Source organism: Mirounga angustirostris, unplaced genomic scaffold, assembly GCF_029215605.1.
Source record: "Mirounga angustirostris isolate CCGP_5_RB_7025 unplaced genomic scaffold, mMirAng1.0.hap1 SCAF_4, whole genome shotgun sequence".
Taxonomy (NCBI): Eukaryota; Metazoa; Chordata; class Mammalia; order Carnivora; family Phocidae; genus Mirounga; species Mirounga angustirostris.
Window position 1 is genome coordinate 112,922,676 of NW_026991712.1, and position 13,273 is coordinate 112,935,948.

A 13,273-nucleotide genomic window follows, 5' to 3' on the forward strand; every position below is an offset into this window, starting at 1 on the left:
CAAGAAGACCAATATTAAGTAAGGTTATTCATTCATCAAAAGACTAATAAATACCAATTATGTTCCAGGTACTTAGCTAGGTCCTCTGCTAAAGTTAGAGTGGCTAACAATATCAAACACAGTTCACATGGTCATGGTACTTAAAGAACAATGAATGATCCACTTCATAAAATGGATTTTGAGTAATACTTTAAACCAAATGCTAAGTATAAATGAGTAAAGGAAAAGATCATTCTCTATGCTTATTCACGTATCTCTTTTATAAGTGAAAAAGAAACTAGACAAATGTTTCTTAAATCTGCAGGTGACAAAAACTAAGAATTGTTACAAAAATGTTAAATCACAAATAAAAAATTCCATTAAGAATTAGAGTTTAGGGAGAACGAAGAACTAAAAATTCATTCATCTATATATTAATGTTGCATCACTGAACAACTTATGTCCCAGTCATGGTAAACTTACAGACATTTTCTGTATATGCATTTGAACAGATAATATGTTAATGACAATGACTGTCATTTAATGACATTTAATGACAATGACTAACCCAGCATTCTAAACAGTACCCTTGTTGGGGTGCCTGGATGGCTCAGTCGGTTAAGCGTCTGCCTTTGGCTCAGGTCATGATCTTGGGGTCCTCGGACTGAGCCCCGAGTCTGGCTCCCCACTTGGCAGGAAGTCTGCTTATCCCTCTCCCTTTGCCCCACCCCCAACTCATGTGCTCTTTCTCTCTCTTAAATAAATAAATAAAATCTTTAAGAAAATAAACAGCACCCTTGTCTTAAGAGAAACACTGAGTCTGAGAGGAAGAAGGACACAAGAAAACAATAATTACAATTTAAAGAGTGAAATACGATTCACTAGCATTTTTTTAAATGTACTACAAAATACATGATTTACAACTCGGCTTAATATGAGCTTATACCAAAAAAAAAAAAAGAATTAGAGGTATTAGTTGACCACAAACCCAAAATGAGCAAAAAAAAATTTAAGAGGACAACCCAAGAGAAGTAATAAATAGAATCTTTCTTTGCAACAACAGAAGCATAATGTTATGAACTCTAATAGCCCAATTATATTCTGGGAGACTACTCCTGGAATTTTCTAATTTTCTAATCATAACACCGTATTTCAAGAGTAACTTTCAAAACCTAGAGCGCAACAAAGACAGAGGTTAGAAGTCATGTCACAAAGAATGTTTGATGATAATGGAGATTTTAACCTGGAAAAAAACACTACACTATTGGTGTGAGTCACGGAAACAAGAAATATGATCGCTGGATTGAAATATTTTAGAGTTACCTTCTAAGAGAGATAAAATGTATCTGTTTAGTTCCAAAAAGAAAACTAAGACCAGTGATCAGAAGTTAAAGGTAAATTTCTAAGCATTCTTGGTTAGAACTCAGATTCACTTATTTAGCTAACATCTAATGATACAGATGAATATAACTACGACCTCTAAATTTTCTGCCCTAATTTTCTTTATTGACACTTTCATGCATTTACAATTCACTATCAATCCCACACCACAATCAGTAACAAAATAAGATAATATAAACAAAAATCATGTAAAGGGCATGAAATAACTACTTACTCTCCAGGGCCTCCACAATAGCAGTAACACTGCTGGACATTGGTTTTATGACCTGCATCCCATTCAAGGTCTGCCACACTATAGGGTAATGTCTGCTTCATGACTTGCAATGCTTTGGCATTTGGTCCTTTCTTAAGCGCACCACCCCTCTATATTAGAGGGAAAAAGTTATTTAAACAAATGAAGGATAAAATTTTAAATACAATTCTTTAACATAAAAATGCTTCTGAAACTTCTGAAGAAATCTCCACTCTAAATTTCTTACCATATCACAAACTGTTTGACTAACAATAATCTTTATTTTGTTGTTTTTCAAATTATTGCCCCAATTCCAAGACCACTCACTATCAGAAAATAAGTGCAAGGATAGCTCCAAGTCACTTTAAGCATCATTAGTCAAACAATAAGCCTCACCTCTTTCTACCCAGCACTGATTGTTCATTTCAGTCACATAAACTTTCAACGTATACAATCATTACGTTGAGAGTGCCTTACAAATTCCATTTAGGGCTTTAGCCCAAAACACTTAAAAGATACCTTTGTTGTTGTTGCAAAAACACACTGTCGACAGAGCCATTTTTCATCTGAATCAATCACACTGGAATCAATATGAGGTGTGTGACACAACTGATGATATCCTTAATATCAAAAAAAGCATAAAGCAAATTCTATTTTATTAATAAATACTGCAACACAATTTCAAGAAGGCATTTTAGTACTCTTCTCCTACATTAATGTATTTACAATTGATGAATAAATTTATGATAACAGCTTCAAGTTACCAATGTAAAGTATTTTTAATCATTAATCTTCAACAGGAGCATTAAGTATGTAATAAAACTTTTTGACAAGATTAAAAGAAATCAATGTTTACCTTGGCCACACTTATCACATATAACCATTTCATTGGGAGCTTCTGAATACTCTTCTTGACATATTGTACAGACCATTTCCCCACTTCCAGTGGCTCCTAAAATGTTTAAAATATACATTAAAAGATAGTCATAATAAAGAAGTATTTCATATACCAAAACTACTTTTTTGACTCTGTGGGTAGCCCATACTGGCAATGTTTATTCACTAAATTACAATGATTTCTTCTCAAGACAAAGTACTACCCACAAAATGCTATCTCTATGCACCCTGTGTCCCTCCCATCTAACATTCCTACTCCCCTGGAGGGTAAGGAAATGCAATGTTTTGTGAACACCTGAACTACTCTCCAGAACACACATCTACCTATATACATGTATCCACCCACCCTATACTCTCTACCATCATAAGACTAAAGAAAAAGGGCAAAGAAGGTATGTCGATGACTTCTTTCTTTCTACATTTCTTTTTATGTACTGACTTATGAAAGAAGCTGAACCCCAATTATTTAATCTCCAGCTTCAGAAATCTGGAAATATGCTGTCCAATGAAGTCTCCTAACAAAATCTCAGTGCAACAAATGTTAAGGTGTTCCACAGTTATTAATTATATTTTTTACCTTAATAGGTAAATTATTTCTTCTTTAGGCATTTTTGCTCTAAAAACAATTTTATTCCCTAAAATTAAGAATATGATTTTAACACTCTAACATCATTATTCCCAATAGTCTCTTCTCCTCAATTTCACAGTTAAACTACATGGTATATTCATATGCCAACAATAATAAAAAGGTACTATTCTGTGCTATCAGCCAAGTACTGTTAGGTTCTTGACATATATTGTTTTGTTTAATTCTACAACTTATTACGTAAGTATCTTGTTATTATAGAGAGGAACTGAGGTTCAGAAAGATAAAGTAACTAACCCAAGGACCCTCAGAAAGTATCAAGGTAGGATTCGAATTCAGATATGCCAGAGTCCATATTCTCTCCACTCTAAGATCTTTTCTTTCATCTATATTTTGTAATATTTTTTCTATCAAAAGTACTGTTTACACTATTTTCAAAATTATAATTTCTAATAGCTGCATAATATTCTATCCAGTAGAAATAACCAAATTTACTTTATTACACCTCTACTCTTAGATATGTAAGTTACCAAATTTTTTGTTTGTTCATTTTTTGCATTTTTCCTTGTTTATTTTGGTCTCTTGTCCGCTCTCCCTACCTCTCCCAGGCTTTGTTTACTTCCTTGTACACTTGGAAGGAAATGGCCTGCATAGCTTCTGAGTTTACGGCTCCAGTCAGGAGAGCAACCGGATCGAGCCTGACACCTCTCAGTCCAAATCAGCAATTCCCTAAAAAAGGACTGATGGCCCCGGGTTTTATCTTATATATATCAAATTTTTTGTTGTTGTTAAAATAAAACTACAGTAAATATTTTCCACCTAACATTTTCACTTTTGAATTATTTCTTTTGAATAAATTGCTAGAACTGAGTATGCAGTATCGATTAAAGAATATAAAACATTAATGCAACTATTAAAGTAATATCCAAAATAAAAACTATTTTCACAGAAACCATATTAGGTGTTAAAATTTAAAATCCTTCTAAATATATTTGTTTTAACCTATCTCCCCTTTTATAATACACATTTCTTTGACTACTAATATGACTCTCTCTACATAAGTTTATTTACATAAACTTTTAAAATAATCTTATTAGGATGCCTGGGTGGCTCAGTCATTAAGCGTCTGCCTTAGGCTCAGGTCATGATCCCAGGATCCTGGGATTGAGCCCCCCAGCAGGCAGGCTCCCTTCTCAGCGGGGAGCCTGCTTCTCCCTCTGCTTCTCCCTCTCCTGCTCCCCCTGCTTGTGCTCTCTGTCAAATTAATAAATAAAATCTTTAAAAAATAAATAAATAGGGGCACCTGGGTTGCTCAGTCATTACGCATCTGCCTTCGGTTCAGGTCATGATCCCAGGGTCCTGGGATCGAGCCCCACATCGGGCTCCCTGCTCAGTGGGAAGCCTGCTTCTCCCTCTGCCTGCCGCTCCCCCTGCTTTGTGCTCTCTCTCTGACAAATAAATAAAATCTTAAAAAAATAAATCTTATTAAACGGGTGAAATTAGTCCAATTTATTAAGTTATTATGATATATATATATTATTAGGTTTCTTATAGGAAGAAAATTACTAAAGCTACTCTCCACACTGAATCTGCCATAATGCAGTATTCAGTTTCACTTCCTCATTCTACAGCAACTCCAATTACATGTGCGCTATTTTCTGGGTGCTATAAAGAGTTAAATAGGGGTGCCTGGGTGGTGCAGTCAGTTAGGCATAGGACTCTTGGTTTCAGCTCATGTCATGATCTCAGGATCATGGGATCAAGCTCTGCATTGGGCTCTGCACTCAGTGCAGAGTCTGCTTGAGTTTCTCTCTCCCTCTCCCCCTTCCCCCCATGTGTGTGCACACACTCTCTCTCTCTCCTACTGTCTCAAATAAATCTTTTTTAAAAAAGAGTTAAATAGCCCAGAGCAATTCTTTTTTCTTTTCAATTCTAAGGATAATTAAAAAAGCCAGTGAGCAAAAGCAATCACAGACCACTAAACTGATAATACTGGGTGGAACACATGTTGGACAGTACCCTTCACCTTCACAACTTTCTATATGTATGACTGGCTTTCTTCTTCCTGTCTGCAAGGAAGGAAGGAATGGATTGGGGGCGGGGGGGAGACAGACACATAAATCTGTATTTAACCTGCAAGAACCCTGAAAAGTTGAAAGGGACTCATAACTAATAGGGGAACAGAAGCAGTATAACATGTTTCAGTCCTACCACAAAGACCCATGTTTATAAAGTAAAAAAGAAAAGATAATTCTGTATGCGGGGTAACAAAATGTGCTCAATATAACTACTGTTGGAGATCTCCTATCCTTCTCCTATCCCTTTTCTCACTGACTCCTCAATTTCAGATTCAAAACATAATTTCAGAACTTCAAACTGATCAATCCCAAGAACTATAAGAAGTTTCTCTTGAAAGACATTTTACTAGAGTAAGAGCTAAGCCCTGAGTAATCAACTATGCACATGGTAATTAGAACATTTAATTCTTTTACAAAACTTTCTTATTCTTTAAAAAAATTAAAAGTGAAATCAAGAAATAGAACACACAGTAGTCACCTACCATAGAGTTCCACTTGGGATTCAAATTAAAAACCCAATCACTAAATACTTTAGAAAGGTATCCACCCTTTAGGGAAAGAAAATTTACATCTCCTTTCTAGGAGATATGAAACACAGGTCTTAGTGCAGGCCTATTAACTCAATAAAAAAAAAAAAAGGCAGGGCTTCGGTGTGCAGCTAAAATACTCAGATTTTTAATACTCGTAATTTATAAATCACTTTTCATGAGAGAAATACCTAGAACAACACCTTTATTTAGCAGATTCAAAGGGCATACAGCAATTATATAGATTATTACAATAATAAAATCGAAAGCATTACAAAAAACATACCTATAACAATACCTGTATTCACTTTTACTGGCATACAAATATAGCCTCATTTTCCCATCTAAACATTAAAACCCCTAATCAAATGGCCATTTCAAATCATTCTTATTAATGAATACTTCTAGTACTCTAAACCTGTTTAATATGTCCTAATTTCCCCCAAGTCATCTGGCAAATAGTATGTTCTCAATAAATACTAGCTCTCTACATTACGTTTACTAAATATAAGCAGGTAACAGTTAAGTTGAAGCCCAAAGTGTTACCCATATTAGTGGCTAAAAATTTTTCTTCAAAGTTATTATCAGATGGGCCCTAACAATAGTTCATAGATGTGCATCACTGATGCATCTGTTCTTTAGTCTATCTCTACTCTAACAAGAATAATTCCTGTTCTTTCAGGGTCTATGACATAGATTATAACTCCTTGAGGACTATGAAGAGTACATTTCCTCAAAAGTGATTCTGAGTTACCTTAATATACTGTACTCAACAAAAAACACTAGAAAGTGACAGGCTAAAGAAAATCAAATTTTAGTGTAAATCATGTTCAAGAGAAATAGTAGCACCTGCCTGTTTGAATGTCCTTCCAGAGAACCCAGGATTTAGAACTGTCTTCAAATATGATGAAGCAGCTCTGTTTCAATATGTTTATCTGAAATACAGAGGAATATTTATGGTGATTTCTTTGTAAGTCAAAAACATGAAGTTAAATTTAAATTCAAAATTATTAAAAGTTTACTGCAAAAAACAGCAAAAGATATATAAAGGTAACCTGCCTTTTTGATAGTTCCAAGATAAAACAAGCCATCTGACCATCTAGCTAGGACATCCTGACCCTCTTCAAATTTACATGCTGGCTTTTTGACTTTATGTCCATCCTGTAAAGACAGCTTGGTCAAGGATGTTGGGGTCTTTTGGTTTCGACGTAAAGGAGACCGCTTGTGGACCAGTGAATTACCTGCCCCTGTAGAGTCTCTGTTTAGGAAATAAAAGACCATATACAAGATTAACTTACTTATAGAGCTTATTTATATACCAGTGATATGTTTTATGTATTAATCAAAAATTCTGATTTATTAAAAACCTTAAATTGGGGGAAAATATAATAGGTACCTCAAATCACAAATACTCTCTAGGAATAAATAACTTTAAAAGAAAATGACAGGTGTTCTCAAAATTCACTCAGTGCCTACCCTTACTGAGACAAGGATTCAACAATCACTCTAAGATCACACATATTCAGGGCAGCTATTATCAAAATAACAGCTCTAAGTGGAAGTGGGTCATGAGCAAAGGATGCCTTAAATCTCATGACTGGATTTAGATAAACTAAAAGAAGTTACATGGCACAATTTCATAAGCACATGAAAAGGAATAAAAATGATTATGCCACATGTAGTGAAAACACACTAACCGATGACTTTGGGGTAGTTGGGTATATTCAACTCATTGGAAGAGTAGTCATGACCTCCTTACAGGGAACCACTACTGAATTAAGTCTTGTTTATTGATGAGAATGTGTCCCAAGTCCCTCAAATATAGACTAGTTTAAAAAAATTAAGAACCACCAATTTCACAAAATCATACTCAAATGAGAGGTATAACATCATTTACATTTTTTAAGCAAAAGACCCCAAAATTATGTATTCCAAAATTACATTATAATTTGTATATTAGTAATTCCATAAACAGCATAGCATAACCACAGCATAACTACTATCAACTTTTCCTCAAAGGTAACAAAGCACTGTTTAGTTTCATTTTCTTAACTTAGATGCTTTACTAATTAAACATACCACAATGTATAAAATGAGACAGAGAATAATTCAAAAGTAGATAGTATAAAAGTTAAATAAAAATAAAACAAGTGGGGAAGAAAAAAGTTTCAATACCTAGGAATTGGGACTAGCTAATTTCAATACCTAAGAATACACAAATCCTAGGAAATTCTGTCATGAGCTTCAACATGAATGAACCTTGAAGACATTACGCTAAGCAAAAGGAGTCAGACAAAAAAGAATAAATATTATATAATTCCACTTATATAATGTAACTAGAGTATCAAATTCAGAGAGACAGAGAGCAGAATGGTGGTTGCCTAGGGCCAGGAGGAGGTCTGCATGCAGAGTTAGTGTTTAAGGGGTAGCAGAGTTTCAGTTTGAAAGATACACTACATTTTTTTTCTTCAAGTTTTTATTTAAATTCCAGTTAGTTAAAAAATAAAATAAAATAAATTCTAGTTAGTTAATATACAGTGTAATATTAGTTTCACATGCAGAATTTAGTGATTCATCACTTACGTACAACACCCACTTCACAAGTGCCCTATCATCAATTTAACCCACCCCCCTACCTACCTACCCTCCAGTAATGAAAGACATACTACAAAGATATCCAAAGGAATAATGATTGATATCATCCCAAATTTGCTGCAAACCATTAATCTACACATCCAAGAAGCTGAACAAACTCCAAGTAGGACAAATGGCAAAGTGACCTATACCCAGATTTACCACAGTAAAAATGCTGAGAGAGAAAGAAAAAGAACTCATCACATACAAGGAAACTCCAGTAAAAATAATTTCTCATCAGAAACAATGAAGGCCAGAAGGCAGCGAGATCCTATATTCAAAGTGCTGAAAGAAAAAACTGTCAACCTAGAATCTTATACCCAACAAAATTGCCTTTCAAAAATGAAAGCAAAATAAAGATAATCTAGGGTAAACAAAACTGAGAGAATTGTTGCTAGCAGAGCCACCTTACAAGAAATACTAAAGGAAGTTCTTAATAAGGTTGAAAGCCAGTAAACCAAAGTAGAAACACAAATCAACACACCAAAAAAACCCAAAGAGCACTTGTAAAGGTAATTAAGTAATATTGTGAATGTCTTTTATAACAGTATAAATGCATATTTCTTCTAACTCAAGTATATGGAACAATATGTGTATAATTGAATTATAAGGCCTATAACATATTTGGCAATAACAGCACAAAGGCGGTAGTGGGGAAAAAAAATTGTATTAAAGTAAAGAAATGACACCAGATAGTTATATCAACCCATAGGAACAAACAAAGAAAACCAAAAATGGTAAATAAGAAAGTAAATGTAAGTGAAGTATGTCACTTCAAGGAAATATCTGCCAAATACCCATGTTAGTCACTGTTTCAAGTAAAAATGGTATTCCATGAAAAAGCTGCTACTTCAGCTGACAACTCAAATAATGACATAAATATCCTATCTATACTTCCTATTTCATCACACATGACATTAAAAATCTAAAACTCAGGGGCGCCTGGGTGGCTCAGTCAAGCATCTGCCTTCAGCTCAGGTCATGACTTTGGGGTGCTGGGATGGAGCCCTGCGTCAGGCTCCCTGCTCAGGAGGGAGGCTGCTTCTCCCTCTGCCCCTCCCCCTGCTCGTGCTCCCTCTCTCAAATAAATAAATAAAATTTTTAAAAAATATATAAACTCAAAGTTAAAGTTTAGTAAAAACAACTTTTACTGAAAAAAGTTTCACATCAGGAATGTTCTTAAATGAAATAGGGTTTTCTGTGTATGCGTGCATTTTGGTGGGTTCTAGGGGGGTTTTTTGGTTTTTGTTTTTTTACTGTGTGTGCTCAACAATGAAGAATACTGCCTTGTTTCATGCTAAGGCGCACAGCAGTTTGACCATTGTTTTCATGCCATCTGTACAGATAGACACAATAAGAAAGGCAAATAACATCTAAGTATTATGAAAATAATTTTGACCTTTCAGACTCCTACCAGGATCCATGGATCACACTGTGAGAACCATGCTCCAAATAAAGGAATATATGTTCCCATATATCTAAATAAAGGGAATGTGTCTGCTATAGACAGCTGTGAGGAAAAGGCATTTAGTATGATAAGGGGTTAAAAGTCTGACAAGACGAGTGCCAGAGAGAAGTAAAATGGAGGATGAATCTACCATTAATTCTACCAACAGGAGTGCTCAAGGCTAGGCTGAGAACCTTCTTTCTCCAGACACAAAAACAATTTAATGTTTTCATTCACAATATTAAAATGATTCTATCAGCAAGCACTTTCTGGAAAACTATAAATCCAGGGGTCACTTGAGGGATTTTGCTTTCCTTAAAGAAACTAACCAAAGCCTGAACAACATAATTAATTATAGGTGAAAGATGACTTCAATAGAATGCCAAGGTGGCTACTGCGACCTAGAATCTTCCAATTCTAGACTGGTAAATGTACAAAAATCAAAACTGCAACCATTCCCAGATTGGTTTTGTATGCTGTGCTATTGCTTCAACAAATTATTTTTCACGATGGTCTCCCATCTTACTCTCTTAAAATGTTGTAAGGATCTTTGAGGAAAAAGAAAACTAAAATTTCCTTGATCCCTTGTGCTCCCTGCTCCCTTCCACCACTCCTCCTATTTCTTTCCTCCCATTCACAGCCAAACCTTTGGAGGAAATTTATACACTCTTAACTCTCTCTCTACTATAGTCTTCCCCATTTTTCAGCCCACTGCAACACACATCACCATTCCCTCACCCAAACACTCCACCAAAAACAGGGAATGTGACTGTCTTACTCTTCACAGTTGTATTCCTCAATACTCTGCCTAGGGCATGATACATAAAAGGCAGAAAGGTCATATGGAATTTATAAAGTTCAAGCTCAATTCAAGAAAAATCTATATTTAAGAGTTTAATTATTTCTAAAAATGACTGCATGCACAAATAATCTGTTTTGTTCTGAGTAAACAAAAGAATCTAATTCACATACTACAACAAATACACACCAATCTTTTATTCACATGAACATGAACATAAATCATATATAAAACTGCATTAATAAACAGGTATTTATAAACAGTCTTACTCATTTAAAATTTTCTGCCCAAAGAAACTTTACAAAAAATAAAGCAAGAAAGTAAAGCAAATGACCAATGATAGCATAACTCAAACATAACCAAGATCAACTCTGTACATTTATCCCCCCCAAGGTAATTTCTCCCATTATTGTCACTGATTACTTCCCTCCTCTCTAGAATGTGACCTTTATTAGAAGCCAAATTAGTTTTTCTAATTTTAGAATTTATTATTTCCCTTCTGATTAAAGGTAACCATAAGATAGTAAAATAAATAATACAGAAAGAGTGAAAAGTGAAAATTCCCCATGCTTTCTCCCACAAAAGAACGGTTAATCTCCTGACTTTTCTTATGTATATACCACATACACAGACATAATTCATATAAATGTTTTAAAGAGTGGAAATTACATATACTCTTCTATAATTTTCCTCACACAATAATTTATCTTGGACAATGTAATATCCATCTATATAAGTATAAAACAAAAGTATGTAAGATCATCTTTTCTTCAAATGCTAAGCTACTTTCCAACTACTACCCAACTGAGGAACATTTAGTATGTTTCCACTGTTTTACTATTACAAGCAATATAAAGCTCATCCTTTCTTTTATTTTTTTAAGTATTCCTGCTACTACACGAGAAAAATTCAGAGAATAATTACTACAACAAAGAATATACACATTTTTCCTTTTTGCTGTGGAAAATTACAAACATGGAAAAGCAGACTAAACAAGTATAACAAACCATCAAGTATTCACCATTCAGTTTCAAGTATCATCTCATGACCAATACTATTTCATTTAAACACCCCATTCCCCAACCTACATTATGTATGTATTTTAACTGACAATGTCAAATGAATCTCAAAAAAAGTAGTCTCACTGACACTACCAGAACAGCACTTGAAGGCCCATTCCTTCACCAACAGTATTTATCCTTCTGCTACTTGGCAGACAACACATACATACACACACACACACACAAAATATTTCTATCTACAGTTCTATTATTATTAGAAAAGGATTTTTTCCATAGGTTTGTTAATTTGTACGTCTTCTGGAAACAGCAGATATTCCCTGCCTTTTTTTTAAACTAAAATGTTCATCTTTTTCATAATGACTTAAGAGCACTTTATGTATTGTGAATAAATAACACTTTGTTATACATGTTGGAAATACTTTTCCCAGCTCATACACTATAAAAGTGCCATGACAAAGACTTTTTGATAGGGGGATCAGTACTTGTGGGTGTTCAGTTGACTCTGGTCAGTAATTACAAAGCTGTATGTCTCATCTTGCATCCAGGCTGCCTTGCCTATTTAAGAAGGAAGACCAGAGAAAATTTAAACAGAAAACCAAAACAAATAAAGGAGTTGGTTTGCATGCCCCTTTCTTAAGCTGTGTACTCCCAACCTCTGTTGTTGGGTTATGTAAGGTATTCATGTTCTTCCTAACGCCCATTCAATCTCTAGTCCACAACTTTTCATTTTACATGATGTTAAGAGTGTCTGTAATATTGTTGCTTCTCCCAAACGGAGTTAAAGTTCAATTTCACTCTATTTGGCAGATAATCTTTAGTGTATAAATTCAGTGCAGTTCCAATTAATTGAAGCAGGATTTTTTTAGGTCAAACATTTTATAAAATTTGTAAAACAAAAAACAAAAACAAAGAAACAAAAAACCCTACTAAACTAAACTAAAAATCCATAGAATAGTTAAGTCAACTTCTAAAAGAAGAACAAAGAAAGAGGGGAAGACTCACCCTACCAAATACTGTGACACATTCCAGAGAAAAACTATTCCATACAGGTAAAGAACAGACAATAAGATTATTACAACAGAATAGGTATCTCCAAAATAGTTTCATTTAAGGGAAGTGGATGTATGACAAAAGTAACACCACAAATCAGTACAGAAAGGACATATTATTTAGTAAATAGTATTGGGGAAAATGATTCACTTAAATGGAGAAGCTGTCCTCCTAATTCACAATACACAAAAAGATGAATTATAGATGGATTAAAGACATTAAAATAAATGTAAAACTTGAAACATAACTAGAAAATATAGAATATTGTTATGACAACTGATGAATTATTGAACTCTACATCTGAAACTAATGATGTACTATATGTTGGCTAATTGAATTTAAAAAAAAAAAGAAAGATGCTTGTTATGATCTTAGAAGCAGAGCATACATACAACATTTAAAATCCTGCAAATATGTTGTTGAAAGCAGAACGAAATTTATAGCACAATTATCATTTATGCAAACTGAAAACATACATATATAATACCACATATTTTACAAGGACATATATTAAGTATTTTCAAGTGGGTATGTTAAGACAATTGGTAAGTGAGAATAGAGATCTGACTGAGAATTGGGGAAACTGGACATGTCCTGACCAGAGACCTGTGATGATGTAGT

At 34.2% G+C, this 13,273-nt stretch overlaps 1 protein-coding gene across 6 annotated transcripts in view; it reads right to left on the reverse strand.

Moving 5' to 3' along the window:
* MTF2 (metal response element binding transcription factor 2) overlaps positions 1-13,273 on the reverse strand; it is a 72,768-nt gene that overhangs the window by 34,218 nt on the left and 25,277 nt on the right. For 3 of the 6 annotated variants that reach the window (XR_006794448.3, XM_045897180.3, XM_045897179.3), the window contains exons 2-6: positions 6,760-6,958; positions 6,554-6,635; positions 2,469-2,564; positions 2,132-2,232; positions 1,595-1,743 (exon numbers count right to left, since the gene is read on the reverse strand). Coding sequence is in view for 5 of the 6 variants with exons in the window: in XM_045897180.3 (XP_045753136.1) it covers positions 1,595-1,743; positions 2,132-2,232; positions 2,469-2,564; positions 6,554-6,635; positions 6,760-6,958 (627 nt within the window). In the remaining variant the exon portion in view is untranslated. Of the gene's footprint in view, positions 1-1,594; positions 1,744-2,131; positions 2,233-2,468; positions 2,565-6,549; positions 6,636-6,759; positions 6,959-13,273 lie in introns of those variants that run through there. The other 3 variants (XM_064588809.1, XM_054512742.2, XM_064588810.1) reach the window with 3 other exon arrangements.